The following is a 24,347-nucleotide window of genomic DNA, read 5'->3' as shown; positions in this document are numbered from 1 at the left end:
AACACCAGCAACAGTGTTTACGGAGTCACGTAAGGAACTGGTTAAAGAAGGCGAGAAATGGATGAAAAGATACGGCATCCTCTTTGTCTTTAGTAGCAGCACTGATTTGCCACAGTAGTATTTGCAGCAGCAATCACTGTACCTGGTGGTAACCAAATTTTTTTTTTTAAAGATACCGCCTTCATAAATATTTGGCATTTCAGAATCACTCTCACTCTTCTCATCAGTAGTTGCCGCCATTTTAATGTTCTTGTCCGTCCCCACCGCAGGCTGTGCAGAATCTTTTCTTTTCTTTTCTTTATGCTTTGCAATTAAATGAAGAATTTGTAACCGCTTTATCACTCTTGTTTTTTTATTTAACCTAATATTTTAATAAAAATTAAACATAATAATAAATTTCATAATTTTTTTAGCCTATAATTTTATTTTACATAAAATATCAAATTTTTATTCATTAATTTATTTAAACTAGTATTGAATATTAAACATAAAAATAACCAAATATTTCTTTATAGTAGTATTGAATATTAGATATTAAAGTCAATAATTATCAATATAATTTTAAAATATTATATTATTTAAATAGTTATTTAACTTTATTAAATTAAATTAACATAGGCATGTCCGATATTGTACCAAACTAAAAATAATATTATATATAATCTAATCTAATCCTAAAAGTTAATGTAATCCAATCTTGTCTTCCAAATATAGCCCCATGGAATAATTACTTAGGATAAGCTTTATCGTTTAAGCAAATTAATTACTCAATTTATTATGTAACAATGAATCATGTAATTCATTATTAAATTATGTAAGTAATTAATTAAAAAAATTCAGCAAATATAACTCATTAATAAAATAATATTTTATGAAATTTAAATTTAAATTTAAATAAATTTCATTCACTTCAGTTTAAATAATAATTAATCCTATTTTTAATTAATAATAATACAAAATGTTTATTTGGTAAGACTAAAAATAGTTAATTTATTTATTTAAATAATATTTGTAAATCCATTTTCTACATTAACTTATAATAGTATTTTAACTCAAATAACTATTAAATAATTTTATAATTTACATTTTAAAATAATTTTTATTTAATATTAAAAATATTTAATTAATTTAAAAAAATATTATTAAATATTTATAATATAACTAGAAATAATTAAATTATGACTTATATTTAAATAATATCATTGACGTTGATTGGAAGTTCCAAATAAAATAGAATTTTTATGCATAATCAAAATCGTAATATTATAATATAATTTTTATAAGAAAAAAATTAAAAATAATTTTTATTTGATATTAATTTAGTTTTCATTTTTAATTCATAAGAAATTAAATAAACTATAATTAAATAAATATTTTAATTAGTTTTAATAATAAAATTATTGTTGAATCAAACTCGTAAACTAATCCAAGATCACTTTTAAGCAATTTGTCAAGTTACGAATAAATGGAAAAAATTAAATGGAGAATCCACCAATCACACAACACAAAATTTACGTGGAAAACTTCAAATCTAAAAAAAAAAAACTATAGTCGTTGTTAAAAAACAGTCAAAGAAAAAATATTTACTATGTAAACAATTATTACAACCACATTCTCATAAATCATTTTCTCTCATCCAAACCCCGAATACATAATCTTGAGAAATATTCCTTAACAAAACAAAGTCATAATATCCATATTGAGGATCCAAATGCTCTTTTAATATATCTACATGCTTAAGAACGTTTCTCTCCCATGTTGGAAGCTCTAAATTTTTAGGAGAAAATGCTCTTCTTCCTCTTTTCCTTACAGGCAAAACTTGCCTACAATCAAGGCAAGTGGCTGAAATGTTTTTGGAACATTTTAGCCACTTTTCAAAGGTTTCAAAGGCAACAAAATTGGCAGCTGCCTTTCTTTCTTTTTTTTTTTTTTTTCAAATCAATTTTCAACACTCAAAAGAAAGATGATTATAAGACTTTTTTTCACAAAGAGTTTATGGTGGAGGACTTCGACTTCAAACAAAATTCTTTTTCTTAATTAAGAAAATTAAGAAAAATTCTAAAATACATCAGAGATACCATATCAACCATACAATAAAAAAATCATGTTATGACATATGTAGGAGTAGCAAAAATACCCATTCGATCTGAACCCGAACCGTACCCGGGCGTTTTGGACCAGATATGAAATCGGGCCAGTCTTGGACATCACTTGATAAACCCGAAACACGGATTTTATTAAAAAATATTATAAAATATATATTATTTTAAATATTTATATTTATTTGACTCATTTATTATATATATATATATAATTGTAAACACTTAAAATTCACATTTTCATGTCAAATTTTATTAAAATAAATTTAAAACTTATAAAATTACCAATATATATATATATATATATACACATATAATATTAAAAAAAAAATCCGGGTACCTGGATTAAAACCCGGCACAACATGGCCCGGATATCTATGCATCTGGGTCAGGTTTGGTCATTGCGATACCCGGACCCAGCCTGAGATTTTGCCATCCCTAGACATATGTGTTTTTATTTTAAAAAATCATCATATAAATGATGGTTATATGAAATTTAAACACACATTTTATATATATATATATATATATATATATATATATATATATATATATATATATATTAATTGATTGTATTACATTTGATGCATTCTAAAATTTCTCCTTAATTAAAGATGATCTTTTTTTTTTCTTTTTTCCTCCTCTTCGATTGGCTTTTTAATTTTAATTTTTTAAAAATCTTGTTTGTAAGAGAAACCCCCTAATAAGGCTAAACATATTATTTTCATTTGCCAAAGTCAGTCAACCACTAGCGGTATGTAATAAACAATGTAATGACTTGCGGGGGTAAATGAAATTTCCCGTACGTAAATTCTGATTCGAAAACACTGATTATGAAACTTCAATGTTAAATCTATGCTCGATTGATATGAGGTCTCTTAAGTTGTCGGAGTGTCTAAAATGGTAAAATCCATGAGATTTTGAGTCAGCTTGTACAATCGGCTGCTCTCTCATAATTCTCTGCGGCAGGCATCCATCGAAAACAAGGATTTCTCCATGTTTACACGAGGGGAAGAAGGGCATAATTGAAGCTGTCAGGGATTATAGAAAATCTATACAATAAAAATATCATATGTAACTGCTTTTATACTATCTTTCCAAAAAACAAAAAAACAAAATGTGCCCTTTATATATTGAATTTTCCCGGTTGCAATAAATGACGATGTCAACACCCCACATCTAAGAATCCAATTTTTGGATCACAACGAGGATAAAACAGAGGAATAATGCAATGGACCTTCATGAAAATCAGGTACCTTGACATGTTCCAATACTGGAGACATCTTCAAACCGATGATTTGCACATCCGGATTTGAATGACCATCCAGGAAAGCGTTTGTAATCTACACAAGTAGCATAGTTAAATATTAGTCTTTAAAGCCCAGAATATGTATAGTTTTCTTTCCCGATGATTAGATGGATTTGTAATATTTGTATAACACAGGGAGCACACCTGAGAACATCCAAAAAGTTTGAGCATCCTCAGTGACAAACAGCTATCAACAATCAGACCCAGAGCTTCATCTGACAAATTCCGGCACCATGATAAATCCAAATTTACCAATTTGTTTGATCGTTTGGCAAGTGATAAGGCAGTATTGTCAGCAACCTAAGAAAAAGTTACAAATACCCCTATCAAAAATCTTGACAATATACTTTTAACTCCAAGAAAGCCCTTCATCCCAACTAAACTGAAAATGAAGCAGGTAATTACCCTAGCTTGGTAAAAGATTGGGATCCAAAAGAGATAATCAAGCATATAAGGGATTCATGCAATAGCAATGCAGAATTTTCTCATATGAAATTCACGTAAGAACCAATTCAAGAAACTCTCAAATCAATCCTTGAAATAATATGCATACAGCGCAACTGAGGGACAATTGCAATATCATGTTGAACAATTTCTTAAAAAGAACCTAAGATAAACACACAGACCACACCTCAGAAAAGGAATTAACAAGCTTACCTTCCTGACATTGTTTAATGAAAGTTCTTTCAAAGGCTCCCCAGCTGTTTCCAGGAATGCAGCAATTGCTTCATCACTGTAATATACAGAAGAAGGTAGCAAAAATGAGAGTTATGTCATTAATGTCAGGACTGTACCTGAGAGGATCGAAAATGCCTAGAAATCACATTGACGATGCGCCAAAAGGAACAAAGCATAATCATACATTAAACACAACAGATTAAATACGTTCACCAGAATCAATTAACGTTTACTTCTAGGAGAGAGGGCAAATGATGGCTTGGGACATTCAAATTCTCTACACAAGGGGAATGCCTAACTCATAGTATAAAAAAGGCCCTCTAAACTCTATGTATTCTTCAGCAAACCCTAAGACTATACTTTCATATCTAGAGTCTTACATCACATGAAAACAAAGAAAACATTTCAAAGTAGTTTCCAATATATGTATCTGAATCAGCCAGAAAACATCAGTGCCCAAAAACTTCTCTAGAGCTGACTTTCTTCAGAAATTACATGCTTATAGAAAACACCTACATAAACATATTTGGGTGAACAAAAGTACAAAACTCTAAGTTGGAGACAAAACCAAGTATGCATATCACAATCTTCAATGGCTTAGAAGACTCACTGAAAAAGTTTCAAAGTTCAATCAAATCACTGCTAAGCATTAATGAATATATACAACACAGATAGGCAGTTCAACCAATCTGAAAAACCAACATTAAGCAATTTATGAGAATGCACTTCCAATAATGATTTAGTGAAGCTTGTGGAGAAGAATACCAATGCATCAAGGATTGGAGGCAGGCTTAGGACAGTTTCTGCCTTTCATCTTACATATCCACAAAGGCAAAAAGAAGAAGAAGAAGAAGAAGAAGAAGTAATCACATGATGTATTATTCATGAAGCTAGTGCTTGTTGGTATTGCCAAAGGGCTCCCAAAAATAAGAATCAACTATTACAAAGGAATTCTACAATTATGTTCACGCTCAGATGTAAAGCATGTAAACATTTACAATAAAATAATCTGCAGGAGCACATGATAAATAAATATGAATAAAACTAACATTTTAAGATCTCAACTAGCAGAAATAAAGAATGGTGGGATGCTACAGTAGATTTTGCTGCGCTGACAAGGAAGAAGATAAAACCACTAAACCCCAAAATCGCGGTGAAAAACAAACCTGAATGCATTGCGACAGAGTTTTAAAGTTTGAATAGCTTGACAGCCATTAGCAAGATACCCAATACCAAAATCTGTCAATTTGTACAAGTTAGAAAGATCAAGGGTACATAGTCTGGGACAGGTTTCAGCAATGACTTTCAAGGAAAAATCAGTCAATTTCCTGCACCAAATTTGGAACCAAACATAAATAAAGAAGCCAAACAATTCTGAATCCAAGGGATCTCAAAAAACAATAACATATTATAGCTTTAGAAACTTACACACAATCAGTCAAAATAAGCTCCTTCATATTATGACCACATGCATAAACAAATCCCCTGACAAATTCATCAGTAACAGTTTCGATGCCTGCTACTGACAGAACTTCCAAATGTTTTAGCTTCCTCAGTGCTGGCAGAATAAGCATAGCATTAAGACTTTGGCAATCATTAATATACAGTTCTTGTATAAATGAACCCAACTTGTCAGCCAAGATGTCCATGCTAGTTGAGGTAAGAAGAGAGCATTGGCTGAGATTTATAGATCTTAGAGCAGGAGCTGAAGTCACAAGTGCCTTAAACCCGACATCTGAAATCCGGCATGCACCACAGATGGATAAAGTTGTGAGGGAAGGCAAGCTATTCAATGAACTAGCTAAGGTAGATAGCAGAATGTAATCTGGCATACAGCGTCCACATCGGTCAAGTTGGAGAACCTGATTGATAAAGCAAAGACTTTCAATTCTCCCAACAGTTACACCCAAAAAGAAACAAAAAAACTAAATTACATATTCATCAAGGAAACTGCACTTACACATTGCTGACTTCAAAAAAAAAAAGTCTTTTGACAAGATAATACTGAACTCAAAAGAAACAAAAGGTCACAAAGCTATATTTCCAGTGGCGTATTTTCTAATGGTACTTGCAAATATTGTCCACAAATTACAACTGTTGGCCACAGTTCCATGAACTCCTCTGCTAACTATTAACAAGATATGCCAAACACTAAGGGAAGCATTTAAACTGAAACAAAGCACTCGACAAATTATTGCGAACGAAGACCGGAATACAAAGTGAACTGAACACCAAACTAATGCAACCGTAAGAAATACAAAAAAAAAAAAAGCCATCATTCTCAAGAAAGGACCATACCGTCAAGTTCTTGGTGTCACAGCTCACAAAAGCTTTAGTGAACTCTTGCTCTGTAAGCCAAGAACAATCCCTTAGACGGATCTCAGTAGGAGACCCACTGAAAAGGAGGTTCAGAAAATGACTATTCATTTGCCGAGAATCACAGAGCATGAAACTAAGCTTGTGCCTCAGTGCATCCGGGACATGTTCAAGTGAAGTGATTGCGTCAGCATTCTGAACAAGAATTTTCATACTCAATTCCTTCAATGATGGAATGATTAATTTCGGGCCCTGACGCTGGCCCTTTCTGGGAATCCACAATATTGATGAATTACTTTTCTTTTTTGGGTCCAAAGAGCCAATCCTCTGCCCCCCACTCAGCTTCTTCTCTCGATCCCTAACAATTTTCATTGCAGTAGAGAAAGGACCAGGCCAATCTTCAATCTCCCTCCCCACTTCTCCATCTGCCACCACTAGCCTTTCATTATCATCAGACAAATGATTCTCCTCTACATTGAAATAAGCAAACTTAGATGCGTTTTGCCTAGCTATATCCCTGAATTGTTCCATTCTCGATTCACTTAGTCTAACACTACTTTTCTTATCTACCCTTTGTTCCGTTCTCGGTTCACTCACGCTACCTACATTTTCTTCAGAATGTTTAGTACCCAATTCCAAATCCAAATTGATAAATTCACTGCCATTCACCGTCGAATCTTCATCAATTAACTTCGCCTTCCCTTTCTCCTCTCTACCAAACCTTCTTCGACGCTTTTCACTACAACTCCCATCAGCATTTTGTTTTATGTCCAATTTATCTACATCAGCGCCATCTTTACTCACTTCCCTCAACATTCTAACTTCTTCAAAATCCATTGTTTCCTTCCCATTCTCTTTCTCTTTCCCATCGACAGAATTACCCCCATCAGTTTCCCCGATTCTCTTTATAACCTTCTTCCCCGACCTCAAATTCAAAAATCCTTCACTATCCCCACCCTCTAAACCCAGTAAATTTTCACTCACATCCAATTTCCTCTTCCTGCCCGCGTCACCACCATCGTCATCACCACTGGAAGCAGGTCGAGTAGTGTCCCAGGTCCGGGCGGGAGTGGCGGGCTCGATCTTATTCGCCGGATGCTTTAAGGTTTCAATTTCGGGTTTAGTTGGAGGTATTACGCGAGATCGAAGCACCGTCATATTTGTAATCAGAACTGAAGCTCAGGCAGATGAAAAATTTTGGAGTGTCTCAGTCGGCCGGTTGTTTATGCTTTTTATTAGGGTTTTATAAAAAATGGGGAGAAGGAAGCTTCCACGTACACCAAAATGGGTACTTAATTTTCCCGCCAAACGTGAGTGGATTAATAGGGCTGTCAGCTTCTACATGGGCTTTTAGCTTTTATGCCCACAAAATCAGGACGACCTATCATCAAGCACAACACCGATTTTTTAAGTGATGTCACAAATTTTTTACAGAAGTGTTGTTGTGGTATTATTTATTGAATAATAATTTCATAATTTATAAAATTACACGATATTACAATTTACAATTATAATTAGGAAAGTCTAAATATTGATTGAAAAGTGTAACCTCATTCATATTACATTAAATATAATTATATTATAAATTAATCGTCATGTCATTTATTGATATGTGCAACAATTTCGCTCATAATAATTAATCCACGAGGCTGGTCAGCCTCTCACGCTTTTCTGCCGTCATCTCCGCCAGCGCCCACCACTCACGAGTCAGCTGGCACTCGCTTGCCTCATCTTCGCCAGCCGCCTGCCGTCATCTCATATATGGTTGCGTTGTGATCTTCCGGGCTTAAACGGTACTTTCCAGGTTGAGAAGTGCCCAACAGAGTGTTAGCGGTGATGATGAAGAGAATGATAATCCTGCAGACATGCTGCAATTGGGGCTCCATTTTTGTGTCTGTGGAATGAAAATTCAAGGAGTGATCTATTCTATTCGATCATCATACATAAATGCGAAGAAAATATGGTGGTGGGGTAACAAAATAGAGACGAAATCCCGTTAATATAATTTGTGTCAATTGCAGAGCTCCAATGAGTGCAAAGAGTCGAATTATTTTAACTTGATGTGAATTGAACATTTTTTTTTGGGGCATGGCGTAATTGATTGATGAAATTTTGAAGGTGTCTCCTGAGGTGGTTTACGTTGCGCCCGTGAACTGCATGTTGTTTAACTTGTGACCGGCGTGAATCATTCAATTACAGCCAGCAGCTGCCGGTCGAATTGAACCGAATCAAAACAAAATACTTCACTTGGTTCGGTTCTAACATTCGGTTTGGATTCGGTTCTGTTGAGAACTGTTCGGTTCCGGTCGGTTCAGTTTTGGATCAGAACCGAACCGTATACCCCCCCCCCCCCCCCTACTAAAATCGAAACATGTGAAAAAAAATAAAAAATTCTCAATGGCCCTCCTGATGAAACAATAAAGAGCAAACATAAAGAGTGACATCATTTTGAAAAGTAAATTTGTAATCATGTCAGCAAGTGTGATATAGTCAAAAATTTCAAAGCTATATTACGAGTTGTAAAGAAGGAGGGGGGGGGGGGGGTAACAAATTAATCAATAAGAAACAATATTTTCAAAAAAAGTGATCATTGAAAGGAATGAAAAATTTCAACTAAGAACAAGACAATGACCAAGCTTAAGGCATTTGGCATGCACAAAACATGGTTAGGATGGAATGCAATTTTCAGCTGAGGAATCAGAGGACATCATTTCACTTCTACCTCAGGCCGACTCCATTCAATCAAAAGTAAAGGAGAGGCCTCTATCCCTGCCAATACAATGTACATTATTGTGCAGTAAAGTTTCTATGTCAATTTTGTAGAGCCATTGCAGCAACAAACGATCTCAAAACGTACGTATCTTCTCAGTTTCTTTATTACATTGAAACAGGTAATCAGCTCATACATTAGATTTGTTCTATCATGCGTACTAGAATAAGATGTGAAAGAGCATCTTACTTCTATATGCAGCTTCTGTGCACGCAATTATAACATAATCCAAAACAATTACAGTAACAGTGAAGCAGATTCCACAATATAAGAAGCATGGGAAGCTCCAAGGCAAATGGATTGAAGCATTACCCAAAAAAAACAATCTTCAAATAACATTGGAATATTCAAGCATAAGCAGAATTCAAACTACAACAGCAAAGGAAAGTAGTTCCCAAATGCTGGAAAACTACAAACTCAGTTTTTCTTCATCGTAGTTATTATTAAACAAATATTAGAAGAAAAACTCACAGGAACTTCCTGTATGGTCTGCCTGCATCTTCATCTTGCATGTGCTGTCACAGAGTTCAGCAAATATGTCATGAGAATCAATAATTAAACAAAGCAGCAAAGAAAATAACTTGAGATCAACTAATTTTATAAATAAATTTTGTGCCCAATTAATCGGAGATACTCAGTACTAAACTCTTAAGAAAAATCAACCCTCTGCTAATATTTAAACCTAAATATTGCAACATAACATTAAAACCCCATGCATTTATATTGGTTGCACACTTCCTTTCAGCAAGGTTGATTGTAGGAATGACAAAAGATTAATGCCGCTCTTATCAAACTTATCCCAATTTCTCAGCCTCAGTGATTTGCTCAAACCAAATAGTTTAACCACATCATTCACTGATCCATATGATATAATGCCGCACGAACTAATATAAGTTTGGGACAAAATAATATTACTCATACCAGAATTCCTAACTAGTGCTACCCCTAACAGGGCAAGTATTGAGTGCAAAACAAAAAATCCCCATGCCAGATGGCAAAGCAACACTGACGGCAAGCCGTCAGTCAATGTAAATTGTTAATTGAAACTCATCCATTTCATCAGTTGTAATTCAGAAACGAAACACACAAGTAAATTGTTAAAAACAAAATATTAAAAGCAGTATTACTCACTCTCATAGTTTCAAGTTCTCGTCTAATTTAGCAAAAGTATATAACTACAGTAATATCTTCAAATCACCACTTTAATCCTGAACAATTATCAATTGTTATTCTAGCCCTAAACGACAATTACTTACAATTTTTCCAGTTAATCAACAAAAGTGTTGTACTGGGAGAGGATATCGATTCGAAAGCTTAGATCTAAGAAAAGAAAATCGGGAAAGAGAAATTACGAATTCTTTGACGATGCCTTTGTAGATGAAAACAGGGACAGCGATGCCGAATAAGCCAACAAGGGCCAAGTTGCGGCGAGTCCACCTGAAATTGTGCTCCAAATTCTCTCTCGCTGCCCCCCATTCCTCTATGAACCTGTTCTTGTTCGCCTCCATTCCTCCACCCATTTTTTTATGCTCACTTCACTTGACAGCCTCTTGATCTCTCCACTCTCTCTGCTTCCCCTTCCGCTTCAAAATCAAAATCCCCGTCGTTTTTTTTATTTTTTATTTTGGTTTGGGGGTGGTTGATTTTGACGCTCGAAAATGGTAGCCTGTTCGGCTTCATGGATAGGCCTGTTCTTCGCGAACGGAAGGCCATAATTGGGCCTGCTAGCTTTTCAATTGGGCCAACCCCCCTCTAAGTAGCTAAATTCCCACCATCCAAAATTTATCGCTGCTTTTCAAAATCCACACCATATATTTTATGTGGCTCATAAATATGCGTTGTGTTTATAATAGATGACAGAGCATAAATATATCATGAGTTCAAATGCTCAGTTTAAAATTAAGGTTGAACATATGTAATTTAAAAGGTATAGTATTAAAGTATTTAATAAATATTAATTGTTATAATTTAAAAATTATATTAATATGATTTTTCATTTGTATGATATAAAATTTATTATATTTTTAATAATTTTGTTAAAATTATTATTTAAAATTTATATTTACTACATATTATTAATTTTTATTTCATAGTTATAATTTTTTTTTTCACAGCAATTACAACTTAAAAGTTATAGTATCTCAATTTCAAAAATGACTAAAATCTCACTTATGACTATAAAAACTAAAAGTTTTCTCTAATGACATCTCTAACGACATGGGAGGCCGTTAATTAGTGCTTTAATATTCATATCTATTGTGATTTTTATATTCTCGAAGGCTATTGCACAATACAACATCGGATTTTAAATCAACGAGTAGAATACATACCTTTCAAAAAATGAACCCTCCTGAACAACATTGGCCAATAAAACACAAGCATGATCTTTGATTCGGGCATCGTACTTCGTAAGAAACAAGCAGTTGGGTATATATAAACATATATATATTTTTTTTTTTAACTTGGGAGTTTAAAGTAGGCTATCTTAATCTCCTTAGCAACACTTTACCTGAACATACTTAGTACCCAATTACATTTTTTATGTTTATTGTTGGATACCCTCAATAACGCAAGATGACTATAATTATAAAGTTTATACACAAAAATTTATAACAATCAATAATTATTACCAACTCAAACTAAAATTACTTATTACCAACCTCAAACACAATTTTAATTGTATGATTTTCAAGTAATTTTATACAACTCGTTATTGTATTTAGGTGGGAGGCTATAAATTCGACTAGGCTCTGTTCAATCCTACCAAAAAAAAAAACTAATTATTGACTTTTTTTATTAAATTATATAACATGATTTTTTTTTTAAAATTTATGAAAATACGATAGTTGTTTACAGCAACTGACTTGTAAATATTATCCACATACCACGTTAGTCAAAGACAAGGGGTGAGAAATCAACTCTATTACTTTGTCATCACGTGGTTGCTGGTTATAAATGGCAAGAAAGTAAAAGTATCTAATGCATTTCCCTCCCTTAATTACATGTTCCAGATAATGATATTCAAGTGCCCCTCAACAACTAATTTAAGAAAGATAATTACCATAATTAGCTGAGCATTTAAATGACGCCACTAGATTTACCTTTTTATTACAAGTTAAAAATTTACTGGCAATAAACGTAAATGGATGTCCATGTTCCTTTCATTTTCTCACATTTGCAAGTTGAAAAGAAAAAAATATATATATTTTTTTTATATATATTATAGAAACAAAAAATTTTACGATCAACATTTTGATGTCTCTCTGTCTTGGACTCTTTATTTTATCTCTCTTCTCCCTCTCTATTACCGAGGAGAAGAAACAAGCGGAGGCAAACCTGCAACTACAAATGATCATTTGACATCTGTGTACGTAGCTCCTTGCATTTTGCTTTTTAACAAACGGCTCTGATCTCATCATCCACTCAGATCTCCCTCTTTTTCTTCTTCTGCACTCCCCGAAGTTTGTTTGATTCATCGCCTCTGATCTTTGTTCTCCTGCAGAGCTGATTTTTTTTGCGTAAGCATTTTCTTTTCTTATTTGTTATTTTTTTAAAATTTTATGAATTCTATGGAAATTTTTAAATTTATTTGCTGATCCAAAGCATAACTGATTGTTATTTTACGCGGATGAATTCTAATATCTAATATATTATCCGTCGTGATGCGAACGGCGTTGTATTGTTAGTTCTGATTATTAATTTTTTTGAACTTTCAGATCATTTGTTTTTCACTGGTAACGTCTTTATTTCAGCGGCGATTAACGCAGATGAATGGAGTAGTTGATTAGCTTTCACATGGTAGCGGAAGCAGAAGCTGTGAAGAGATATATTTTTTTTCTTTTCAGCTTTCATCTACATTAATAGGTTAGTTTTTATTTGAATTGTCTATATAATGTCGACATTGCGCTGATAAGCTATATGTTTGATATTAATATATTTTTGAAAGTTTTTGTTACATAATAAAATATCGAGTGAATGCCGGCTATTTCGAATGGTAATGAGTTTGCTTAAGTTGTCAGTTAACTCGCTGCTTGCGCGTGTAGAAAGTTTAACATCTTTGATTGGTGTGAGGAGGATCCATTGCCTTATAAGAAAGCAAACAGAAGAAATAAAAAGGAAGTAGAAAATCTGAGTAGGTTGTCTGTAAGCAAGCAAGGATTATTTGTTATGATATCTGTAGTTGCACGCTTTACAATATTACAGAAGACAATTCCTCAAAACTAGCTTGTTAGTGAATGCTCTAGAATGTGAGTGCTTCAGCAATGGGGATTGCTCTAGGTTGGTTGGAGTTGCCCACATTGTAAGAGTTTATTTGTATGCTCTAAATAATGATTCAGGTTTCTTAATTTATTTTACTTGCACATGGGAACGTGCCCTTCTAGATTGCTTGGTTCATGTAGCTGACGTTTTTAGGCATGGAGTACCATTCATGTACTCTGATCCACAGTGGTGCTCTTATTATATAGTCATGGAGTCTTATGAGTGTAATTTGTGGGGGTGGTTGGTTTTATCATTTGTTATTTTCGGCTTTCTTGCATTTGGTTATGCATTTGAGAGACAGAGACTATGAGATAGACCATATTCTACTCTAATGTTCGAATGCTATAGAGGATGGGAAGGGGAATATGACTTAGGAAATCAAAGGGAAAAGAGCATATGTTTGCTGGACTATGCTCCATTGTGGTCAGATAAGGGGTACGTATCTTTACTGAGTATGCTATATGTATGAGCGATTATCTGCTACCCAACCAGGCTATCGAATGCATTGCCATACTCATTGATGATAGTGTCAACTTCTATATTCTTGAAAGTTTAAGTCTAGCTCACAGCATTGTTGGGCTTGGTTGATGGAAGATCTCACAGCATTTGTTAATTTTCATCCCTGCCAACTATAATACACCGTAAAGTTGAGCTTTCTAATCAGCTTATAGCCTGAGTATCAATTAGACGAGAAGAATATGACTCTCACCCTTGAAATTGGGAAGTCTATATTAGACTTCTTGATTGTTTTATTGAACCCTTTGCGAATCGCATGTAATTTTATATCCCAATTATGTACTATCTTTTGATGGGGGTTCTGGGCAATTGTGCTGGCAGAAATTGGCTTATTTTCTTATATATGTCATCTTTTATGATAAAACATGATTTTTGAACTTTTGGATGTTGATTTGGTTAAACAAAGATATGTTTCTACTTGAAGTTCATGGCTGATATCATAACATCTAAAGAATTTAACTTTTGAGATCTGGTTTCATGCTTTACTCATTGGTATTTTATGTAACAGCCTAACAGATAGTTGAGATCTATTCAGATGCAGTCGCATTCTGGAAAAGCTTCTGTTAGGGTGGAGAAGGAAGCAAATGAATTTCTTGGTTCAAGTTTATTAAGTAACCTGGATGAATCTCTTCACGAACCTATAGATGTGCCTTCTTCAACCTCTTCATCAGCTTCAGAGGGTCAATCTGATGAGACAGTGGAGGGAGATGACCAAATTAATGGGGATGCCTCTAAACAATTGGTGCTTTATGATCCCACAGCCAATGGCACAAGTGAAATTGAGCCTGTCCCTGAATCTTTTCAGTATAATCGTGCACCATTTGGGAGATATTCAGGTCCAAATACGCAATCTAGAGTTTTGCCATCTGTAGGGGCATTCACTGTCCAGTGTGCTGACTGTTTTAAATGGAGACTCATTCCAACAAAAGAGAAATATGAAGAAATACGTGAGCATGTTTTGGAAAATCCTTTTACCTGCGAAAAAGCTCGTGAATGGCGTCCTGATGTTTCATGTGATGATCCAACAGACATCTCTCAAGATGGTAGCCGGCTTTGGGCTATAGATAAGCCCAACATTGCTCAGCCGCCTCCTGGTTGGCAACGGCTACTACGAATCAGAGGTGAAGGAAGTACCAAGTTTGCTGATGTGTATGTGTCCTTTCCTATTTGATTTATTAATCTATTTTACCTTTTCATTTTATTGGTAAATAATTTTTACATTTCCCACCTTCTTAACATCTCAACATTTTTCTATTTGACCAACTGAAAGACACACATATCTTAATTATTCTATAGCTTGATATTGTGCTAGAAAGTGCACTGATTGTTTCTCAGCTGTGAAGCTCTTATTAAAGCTATGCATTTCAGTAATTAACTTCTTTATTATTATTTTTCTTTTTCTCAATATGTTCAGGTATTACGAAGCACCATCTGGCAAGAAACTTCGCTCAATGGTTGAGATTCAGAAGTATGCATTTTCCCTTAAATGAACCATTATTGTGTTTGCTATTTCTGCTATATGTTTTTCTTACGTTAACTTATTTTATATTTCTTTAACTTGTATATTCAGGAGTGTCTCTTGTAGGTTTTCAGCATATTTGCTCTCTTATGTATTTGTTTAACATTCTATTCTTTGTGCTATGACCTTGTAGGTACTTGTTAGAGCATCCCGAGTATGCCAGAGCTGGTGTGAAAATGTCACAGTTTTCATTTCAAATCCCCAAGCCTTTGCAGGAAAACTATGTGAGAAAGCGTGTTTCTAAAGCTCACACTTCTCATGATACTCCTAAAGCTCTTGAACCTAGAGCAGGTACGACGATGAAACTTATGTACTCGCTGACTTGTTCTGTTCTGAATAGGAAATATATTTGGCTGCTATTCTTTTACCTGATTCAATATTTTAAGAAATACATAATTGCAGTTTATTCTTGACTAAAATAAATAAAACTGTTTTTTACCTTTCAAAAAATAGAAAAGTATCTTCTTGATTCTCCTACCTGGCATTGACTTCTTTCCAAGATTGAAATTATACTGTCCAGGAACCTATGTAAAAAATGTAATAATTGTATTTTATGATGTCTATTAACCATATTTTACAGAAGCATTTCTCCCAGCAGTAAAACTCATTTCCAGGGAAAAGTTTTTAGAATGCATTCCTTTTTTATTTGTTAAAATGAGAAGCAAGGCAGTTGTGCTGGAAAAGCTTTTTTTTCTGAAGGTCCTTTTTTATACTGTAGGCTTGTTTGCTTCATTCTCTCAGTAGGTTTTGGTTTGGTCCTCCTGAAAGCTTTTAACTGTTTTCTTGTGTCAGATTCTCATGCCGTTTTTGGATTTCACATCTTCTTCTGTTATTAACATTGTCTCTACATCCAAATTGACATTTAAGGCCTGGTCACTTTGTATTATAGACTTTGAGGTCAACTCTCGCAGCAATTTTCTTTTGGCATTGGGTAAATTGGAGCCAATATGATCACCTTAATATGGGCTGTCCTGCTTGAACATCAGGATGTCCGTATGTCACCAATATGCTTTGCACTGGATATCTTCCTATGGTTTTAATGTGATCTCTATAACCACAGGAACCAGGAATATTTGGCCATCCAAAAAGCTTTTAAATAATTAACTCTCGTTTGATGTAAGTAGAAAAAATACAACACAACCGATGAAAATTCCTTTTCTTTTTTTCCTTTCCTTTTGCAGTGAGTCCCCTTTCTTGGGTAAGTCCAGATAATTTTACAGACTTGCAGCTTGGTAGGCCAGCTCTCCCAGCTCCACCTGTTGAAGCTCCCATTTCCGATCCCAATCCTCGGCCAGCAAAGCAAGCAAGGAGAGCACCAAAACAGATGTACAGTGGTAGTCCAATCTCTAGTGACCATAAGTTCAGAGCTGAAGAATGAGAACCTGGTTAATCCGGAAATAACAGTTAAACTCTATGAGGCCTAATACATAGATCCTCTTTTCGTCGATGAAGTGGTTAATGTTTGTACTTGTTTCATACACCAACTTATAGTACTGGGTTATGTTTCAAGAGAAGAAGCGAAAGAGTATCAGGTGCTGCAGGGTAACTGGGTAAGCTTCATTTTGGGATTTAGAAAAAAAAAAGTTATATAAGTTTCTATACCAGATCCATGTCTCTTGAACATATGATTTCTATATGTTCGTTTGTGCATGTCTTTTACTTCATGCTTGGTGCATACATATCAGAGTGTATTGTGGCATCGTCAGAGGGTGGGATCAAATTTTGTTGTGAATATTCTTTGATTTCTTTTTGCAAGACCATCTCCTGTTTATCTAACTAGCAGGTAATATATGTATTTAGTCTGAAAAAACATGTTACCGAGAATGTGTTTAATTAGTGAGGCGCTAGTGAGTCATCGGTACTTACGCAGTCATTGGAATTATATTTCTTTGTTTAAGCAAATTTCTTGTCTCTTGCTGATTAGAAAGGTTTGTCATATTAAAAAAAATAACAAATGAAATTAAAAAAAGAAAAAAGAGTTTGTTCAAGTGGTGTAGCTGTTTTTTTGTTTTTTTTTATTAATGGGGGCTCGTCAGAGAGAGATAGGAACAAGATGGGGTTGAGTAATTCCAAATATGTCTTGCGAAATAATAGAATAAACACACACAGACAGCTTAGGGAACAAGTGTAAACCAAAAGGAAATGCATGAGCCATATTAGGCATGAAGTCCGCAGCTGAATTTGCTTCACGATAGATGTGAGTGATAAAAATCTGTCAGTTTCTGCTTAATAACTCTCGAATAGTAACAACTAAAGCATAGAAAACATTAAGCACAGCTGCTTGCTTAGAGATCATCTGAGCAACACAGCTGCTATCCACTTCCACCAAGCATTAGCCATCATGAAGTGGTGTAGCTGCTTTCATTGGTAAAAAACGGCCATTTTTCTCGTAACCCAAATTGATTAATTGGTCCGGGCCATATTTTGTACCTCAAGCATTGTTCTTGAAGAAAAAGACTTTACGCTTGCATATAGGTATCGTGCGGTATCCCATTAGCAATGAATTGGGAAGTTGTTATTAAGTTGCCGGCCATTTTTACATTTGTTTTAACACTTGTAACTGGGTATTGGTAGCGCGACAGATTTTTGAGCTCATGATTGTAACCATTAGTTCATTGTAAAGTATACATTTTGGGGGATAAAAACCGTTGCAAATTGGCGGCCTGTGCACCAAGACCATTTCAATTTCTGTCAGTGTTTTCTTGTCTCTACAACATCTATCTAATTCAGGGCATTTCATGGTAACATTTTCGATTATTTTCATGAATTGTGAATTTGTCTCTATGGCGAGGAGACAAGATAGGTCATTTCCTAGGTCGACACACTTATGTCACTTACAATTCTTGATATCGTTTGAGCTTCTTGCCAATATTCCATCACGCTCATCTACAGACATAAACATATTGGTCCCAAATTCTTAATTAGAATCTCCTTTCAGGCGAAAAAGAAGAAGAATTAGGAGAATCCTCTTATCTGAATTCTGGAAAATACTGCTGAACGAGGACCAGTGCTTTTCAATCAAAAGTTATTTATACTCGATTCCATCATACACTCAATCAAATTCCCTTTCAAAGCTTCCAAACGTTAACACATATTCTCTGCTAATTACCACGATGTATTAGATTATAATTTATAATTATTTCTCTTAAGGCCAAAAAAAAAAAAAACACATTATTCATAGATAAAACTTTTACTTTCAGATGTTGACTTAACCACAACATTCCATGTGACGATGGACGTGCATTAAAAATGGGGGGTCTCATGTTGTTTTTCATTTGTCTCAATCACAATTTATGATTTTATCATTCAAATTAATTAGATGTAGATGTATCATCTATTTAGACTATGACGAATACTTGATATTACTTAGCCACCCACCATGCATGCATGTTAGATTATTATTATTATTATTATTGACTATAAACTCTCAAGTGCAAATGCCTATATATTTTAATTACGAATAATCGCCGCTTTCGTATAAAAAAATTGGATTATAATTTTTTTTTAATTATAACAAAATTCACTTTGTCTTGAGTTTAGACGGCATTTTTAACTATGATTTCATACTATATAGTAGCTAGATAATACTGTCTGGTCTCCTATATCATTTTTAAATTTACAAACGTCTGTATGTAATAGCAACTCTTTATAATTTATAGGCGCATTTATAGGCATTCCCTTAAATGATACAAGGGGGACTTGAACAAACAGGGGCTGTCACATAAAAATAATGGAAAGAGACACGTGAGCTGGCTTGTGGGATCTATGTTTAAAAAAAAAAACATATCGAATTGGCATATGCTTTGAATTAAATGCAATTTGACCTATTATATTTCTCTTAGTAGCGTCGATCCAAAATACTAACCCATGGCGGCCATGTATGATATATGCGCTGTTTTGTGGCTGTCATTCCTCTAGTCAAATCGAATGGGTGTGTGGTTCATATCCAAATAAATTCACAGCAATAGATGGCTTAGAACATATCTTCATTTCGATCTATAGGATGGGGGAGGATGTGGGCTCTTTTTTTTTTTTTCTTCCTTACATTGCATTTGATTCTTAGTTATTGCTAAAATGAGAACCTTGTAATTTCCACAAGCAAAGAGAATGTGCTTTTCATGAATGCACTCCACCACTTTCGACTCTTTTTTCTTACTCCTTTTGCCTTTTAGTGGAGGGATGATCAATGGGTAGAATGGGATCAAATCTTTATGGGGGCATTCGAATATCCTTTAAAATAACCAAGCCACGCGTCTATTCTTTATTTATTGACTTTAATTACGCAATAGAAAAAGTTATTTAAGATGGTTATGAGATCATTCAATAACATTATATCATGGTTAAAGCATTCAAAAAATAATATTCTCATATAATATGAGTTATAATTTGAATAACAATCTCGTGTGATTCTAAAAAAGAAAAAAAATTATACTGTTTGTTTTTTAAAGTTGTATATTATTAGAGTGAATGAATTACTCGATTGGTTTAATTATATAATTTTTTTTTGAATTTGTTAATTGGATCATCTCTACTTTAGTATGATTTGAATATCTAAAATAATATTAGATTCGATGGTTTGAATATCTAAAACTAATATTAGATTCGATTTACTTTATATTTGAAAGGTCTTGAACTTTTTTTTTTGTTTTTCACATTATCATCCAAATTGCAAGTGGTTCTCGGATAGATGTGTACTTGGCTGGCTTTTAAATTAGTTTTTACCTCATTACTTCTTAATGTTAACTATTTAAAGAAGTTGACCTTCTTCTTCAGTTGTTGTATGCATTTGGTGAGCTGCATGCTCTTTGGTTAAATTGTCTGTCCCTACATGTTATCTCCAGATTTTCAATTTTTCATCTCTATACGACGACATGAGGGCCCCATTAAACGACAAGCGAGAGAATAGGACAAGTTAAATTATGTTCATAAAGATGATAATGCCGCCAAACACAAACACCTCACAATTTTATATTTTTTATTTTTCTTTCAAAACCAAAAATAAGGCTACCCAATACTCCTTTTAATTGATTAATTATCTTTATTTTTCAATCTCCAAGTAATTATGATGAGAATTCTTTGGGAGCAACTCATCGGTGCATTTATTTACATAAGCTAAATAAATAATTACTTTTATGAGTATTTCATTCGAACTCTTACTTTCACACATTGTAAAAAATAAGTGTTCTCTTATTAAATATCTATTGGTAATCCACTATAGTTTATAAAATTATGCATATTTTTCCACAATTTGGGAGGGACTTGACTTCTATAGGCTTGACGAGTAAGTTGTTACCTGTAATGATATTATTATTACAGAGTCCCTATGAATGTAACATACACACTCCACAACAACCACACAAATTATGAACCCACATATTTTATGTGATTATTATGAAATGTGTATGTTACATATAACATAGCATTTGCCTTATTATTATCAATGACAAAAAATTTGAATCGGACATAATTTTAAATACGATATTATTTAAATGAAAAGATTTAAAAAAAAAAAAAAAAAAAAAGAAAGGAAGAAAGAAAAGTAAAAGCTTTTGGCTAATCCCAACAAAAGAAGGCGTGCTTTCGTGAAGAGTGGGCTATTATATTATATTAGTAGCCGACTTAGCCGGAGTCCGTAGCCACCGATGTGGTTCGCCTTTTTTTTAACTTTTGTAGATTCATACGATATTTTTTAAAAAAACTTTATTTAAATCGGAGACGTCCATTTCTCACTCATTGTGGTTTCTACTTCACCAATAAATTAACTATTATTCCTTCCGCACTCCTGCCACGTGGCGCATTTACGGCTCTGCAACCCCGTCAAGTCCGCCGTGATTTGGGCTGCCAGTTCTTCACGCTCACTCTCTTCGAAGGTTGTTTCATCTGTCATATTTTGTTGTTTCGGAGTAATAACATCGAGATCCCTGATCTTTTTAAGATTTCCCGTCGAGAACATAGTTTGTACTTTTGTATTAAATAAGTTTTTGATAAATTTCATTTGAAGAGGTAAAAAAAAAAAAAAGTATACAAATTCCATTAACATCAAGGAAGATTATCATTTATTTATAACTAAAGAATATTTTTTTTAACTTTTCATTTTAGGTTATTATTGGGAATAACTTCAAATCTATTAAGTTATTGCAGTGAAATCATTTAAATCGATATTAAATGATTTGAATCTATTAACATCTACTCAATTCAATGTGGAATTTAAACTTTTTTTAATTATTAAACTAGTATTTTATATGTTAAAAGGACAAAATATATTTGCCTTATAATGAATTTAAGTGGTGGGCAACCAATGACGTCCGTATGGAAATAGAAGATGAAATACCGTAGAATCAAAATTCCATAAGGAAGAATAATAATAAGAAGAAGAAATCTTTGTTTGCACAATTATTGCCATTGCATAAATGTTAGGTTATGTAGGATGTGGATGTCGTCAAGCTAAATTTTTATGTTAGCAAAGGCCTTTCTTTGCCAAGTACAATGAACGACTCCTTACATCAATTCAATGAGATGTCATTTTCTTTCTTTATTTTTTTCCTGCTTTTCAATGGTTGGTCATTAAACATTATCAATTGGCTTACCTCAACCTATGCATTTTTCAACATCTTGATATCCAGTAGTTATATATCTCTTGCAACTTAACCAAAGTTAATTCCATTATAACATAACTGCGATGATTTTGAGCTGAATTAGACTAAATTTCTAATTAAAAGAGAAGATATACATGACTAGAGTTAGTAAAATTTGACACAAACATATTACCCGACATGAACACAATATGAATAAATGGGTATGCATCGCTAAATTTGACACGATTATTAAAAAGACGCGATGTGAGTTGACACGATTTTTTCCCTTGTCAAGTTAGGGTTAAAGTTATTGACCCATTTATTCGACCAATGGTACGATTATATTTTTTATTCTAAATTAATTTATAAGTTATTGTTATTAAAACTCAAATATTGGACAAAATATATCTTTTCATTTTTGTTGAAAAGATGAACATATACACATTGCTTCATTTATAAAATTTTATATAGATTTAGAATTTCAATAGTGAAAATATGTAAAATATTAGTAGACATATATATTTTATAATATCCACATATAATATTATTTACATATATATAATTAAAATTTCAATAGTGCAAATGTGTAATATTTCGACAAATATGTATATTTTATAATATCATTAAAATTATATATATATGTGTGTGTGTGTGTGTGTGTGTGTAAATTTTATTAAATATATAGATATTAAGCAGATTATTGGGTAATCTATCTATTTTCCGTGTTGGGTAAGGATTTTAATATTTTAACACGAAAAGGGATCATGTTTGGGTCGGCCTAAATTTAACAGGGTATGAAACTGACACGTCACGAATATGACTCAATAACCTGTTTTGCCAGCTCTGTAACATGACAACCTGAGCCCATGAATTTCATGAGCAAATTATGAACATAGATTGATACCATTATACTCGAACCTCTTACAGGTTTACGATAGCTCTGTGCATCTATTTATTTTTAATTTACAATATATGAAACCTCTACTCAGACTCCATTTGGAATTGAGATTGAACGACTATAATTTAAAAACTACAGTACTAAAGTGTATAATAAACACTAGCTGTAATAAATTAAAAGTTAAATTGATTTGATTTTACACTTGTATGATGAAAAATCTGTTATATCTTTCTTAATTTTATCAAAGTTATTACTTAAAAATTATATTTATTACATATTATTAATTTTTATTTCATATTTATAATTTTTTTTTATAACAGCAGTAGCGCGTAACTTTCAAGTTACAATACTTCAATACTAAAAAAGGCTTTATTCTAGTGTATTAGGGGAAATATTATAAATCTTGAGAAAATTGCATGAGTACATTAATTAAGCGGATGATAAGATACTGGAAATTAAATAATGTAGCATGTTAAGCGAGGAAATTTGGCCTAACCGTTTCACAGATTCTACGGCCCTGACCGATAATGCAATAATATTCGGGAACGGAGCCCAGTCACCAAGTGACCACAAGAATCAACGGCTCCAATATTGTCTTTCCAACTGGAATCCGTTATGGCCGTTGATCATGCCATGTCAGCAGCCCATCAGACGCTTGTTGCTGTAGATGGTCAAAATAAGTGGCCCCTACCACGAACGTTTCCAGGAAACGCGGCCACAGCCCTTCACTGTGAAGGGAGAACGTGATTGGCCAATAAATTATTATACGTGCAGCAATTTGTATTATAAAATTGGGCACCCTGATGAATAATAATGTAACTCACTAGGAAAAAGATTTTTGCACGTAAATACCCCCTTTAGCAAATGGTCCATTAATCATTTCTAAAATTACGCTCACACCTATAAATACACTGAAAATATAATTTGTATCATATAAATGAGCATGGAATGTTATGGGGATAGGGATGGACAAAAATTTTTGAACTGACACATTGGAACTTGTTTGGTTAGAGAACCAACCGATTCTTAATTAACTTTAGTTTGAGTTTTAAAATAACGAACCAATTTGATTTAATTTTTTATTAGCTTGATGTAATTATTCTTGTTCATGGTGTTTGAATAAAAGATATATGGACTTTTATGGTTTAACTTTTGTCAAAAATAATATTTTAAAACTAACTTTTGTGCATAATGGATTCAGGTTTATTGGTTTATTATTATTAATAATTTTTTTTTATCCATTATATATAAAGCATGTTAGGGGAGATAAGGACATAAATGCATAGAACATTGGTAATAATGCAGGAATAGTAAAATTTGGAAACCAACTAAAAGATATACGAACTGTGGATTCATAGTAATCGTCAGTGGTTCGAGGTAAAAGTACAGGGACACTGGAAAATAGAA

The 24,347-nt window shown here is 33.3% G+C and overlaps 3 protein-coding genes across 9 annotated transcripts; 1 reads left to right on the top strand and 2 right to left on the bottom strand.

Annotated features, from left to right (window-relative positions):
* Window positions 1–3,140: 3,140 nt before the first annotated feature.
* Window positions 3,141–7,701, bottom strand: LOC102618698 (uncharacterized). The gene is made up of 6 exons (XM_006474253.4): window positions 6,385–7,701; window positions 5,515–5,948; window positions 5,253–5,414; window positions 4,066–4,141; window positions 3,553–3,708; window positions 3,141–3,442 (listed from the first exon to the last, which is right to left on the bottom strand). The coding sequence occupies exons 1-6, from the start codon at window positions 7,558–7,560 to the stop codon at window positions 3,299–3,301; spliced, it is 2,148 nt and encodes a 715-aa protein (XP_006474316.1). The 5' UTR covers window positions 7,561–7,701; the 3' UTR covers window positions 3,141–3,298.
* A 1,547-nt stretch (window positions 7,702–9,248) lies between these two features.
* On the bottom strand, window positions 9,249–10,795 carry LOC102618997 (hypothetical protein). Its single transcript, XM_006474254.4, has 2 exons — window positions 10,525–10,795; window positions 9,249–9,687 (listed from the first exon to the last, which is right to left on the bottom strand). The coding sequence occupies exons 1-2, from the start codon at window positions 10,690–10,692 to the stop codon at window positions 9,640–9,642; spliced, it is 216 nt and encodes a 71-aa protein (XP_006474317.1). The 5' UTR covers window positions 10,693–10,795; the 3' UTR covers window positions 9,249–9,639.
* A 1,593-nt stretch (window positions 10,796–12,388) lies between these two features.
* LOC102619302 (methyl-CpG-binding domain-containing protein 2) lies at window positions 12,389–17,369 on the top strand. 7 transcript variants are annotated; one of them, XM_006474259.4, is made up of 6 exons: window positions 12,389–12,539; window positions 12,889–13,036; window positions 14,457–15,097; window positions 15,363–15,416; window positions 15,601–15,758; window positions 16,649–17,369. In XM_006474259.4, the coding sequence occupies exons 3-6, from the start codon at window positions 14,484–14,486 to the stop codon at window positions 16,843–16,845; spliced, it is 1,023 nt and encodes a 340-aa protein (XP_006474322.1). In that variant the 5' UTR covers window positions 12,389–12,539; window positions 12,889–13,036; window positions 14,457–14,483; the 3' UTR covers window positions 16,846–17,369. The 7 variants fall into 7 exon arrangements, with proteins under 7 accessions (XP_006474322.1, XP_024953326.1, XP_006474323.1 ...); XM_025097558.2 differs by having other exon boundaries at window positions 12,402–12,539; window positions 12,925–13,036; window positions 14,484–15,097; XM_006474260.4 differs by having other exon boundaries at window positions 12,403–12,539; window positions 12,925–13,036.
* The last annotated feature ends 6,978 nt before the right edge of the window (window positions 17,370–24,347 follow it).

Source organism: Citrus sinensis, chromosome 9 (assembly GCF_022201045.2).
Source record: "Citrus sinensis cultivar Valencia sweet orange chromosome 9, DVS_A1.0, whole genome shotgun sequence".
NCBI classification, from domain to species: Eukaryota; Viridiplantae; Streptophyta; class Magnoliopsida; order Sapindales; family Rutaceae; genus Citrus; species Citrus sinensis.
This window is presented reverse-complemented; position numbering and strand designations above follow the sequence as displayed.

Coding starts and splice junctions, on each gene's coding strand:
- LOC102618698 (XM_006474253.4), bottom strand. CDS start 7,560: ATGACGGTGCTTCGATCTCGCGTAATACCTCCAACTAAACCCGAAATT. Junction 5,949..6,384: donor GTGACACCAAGAACTTGACG/GTATGGTCCTTT, acceptor TTTATCAATCAG/GTTCTCCAACTTGACCGATG. Junction 3,443..3,552: donor AACTTTTTGGATGTTCTCAG/GTGTGCTCCCTG, acceptor CTACTTGTGTAG/ATTACAAACGCTTTCCTGGA.
- LOC102618997 (XM_006474254.4), bottom strand. CDS start 10,692: ATGGGTGGAGGAATGGAGGCGAACAAGAACAGGTTCATAGAGGAATGG. Junction 9,688..10,524: donor AAGGCATCGTCAAAGAATTC/GTAATTTCTCTT, acceptor ACTCTGTGACAG/CACATGCAAGATGAAGATGC.
- LOC102619302 (XM_006474259.4), top strand. CDS start 14,484: ATGCAGTCGCATTCTGGAAAAGCTTCTGTTAGGGTGGAGAAGGAAGCA. Junction 15,098..15,362: donor AGTACCAAGTTTGCTGATGT/GTATGTGTCCTT, acceptor CAATATGTTCAG/GTATTACGAAGCACCATCTG. Junction 15,759..16,648: donor AGCTCTTGAACCTAGAGCAG/GTACGACGATGA, acceptor TTCCTTTTGCAG/TGAGTCCCCTTTCTTGGGTA.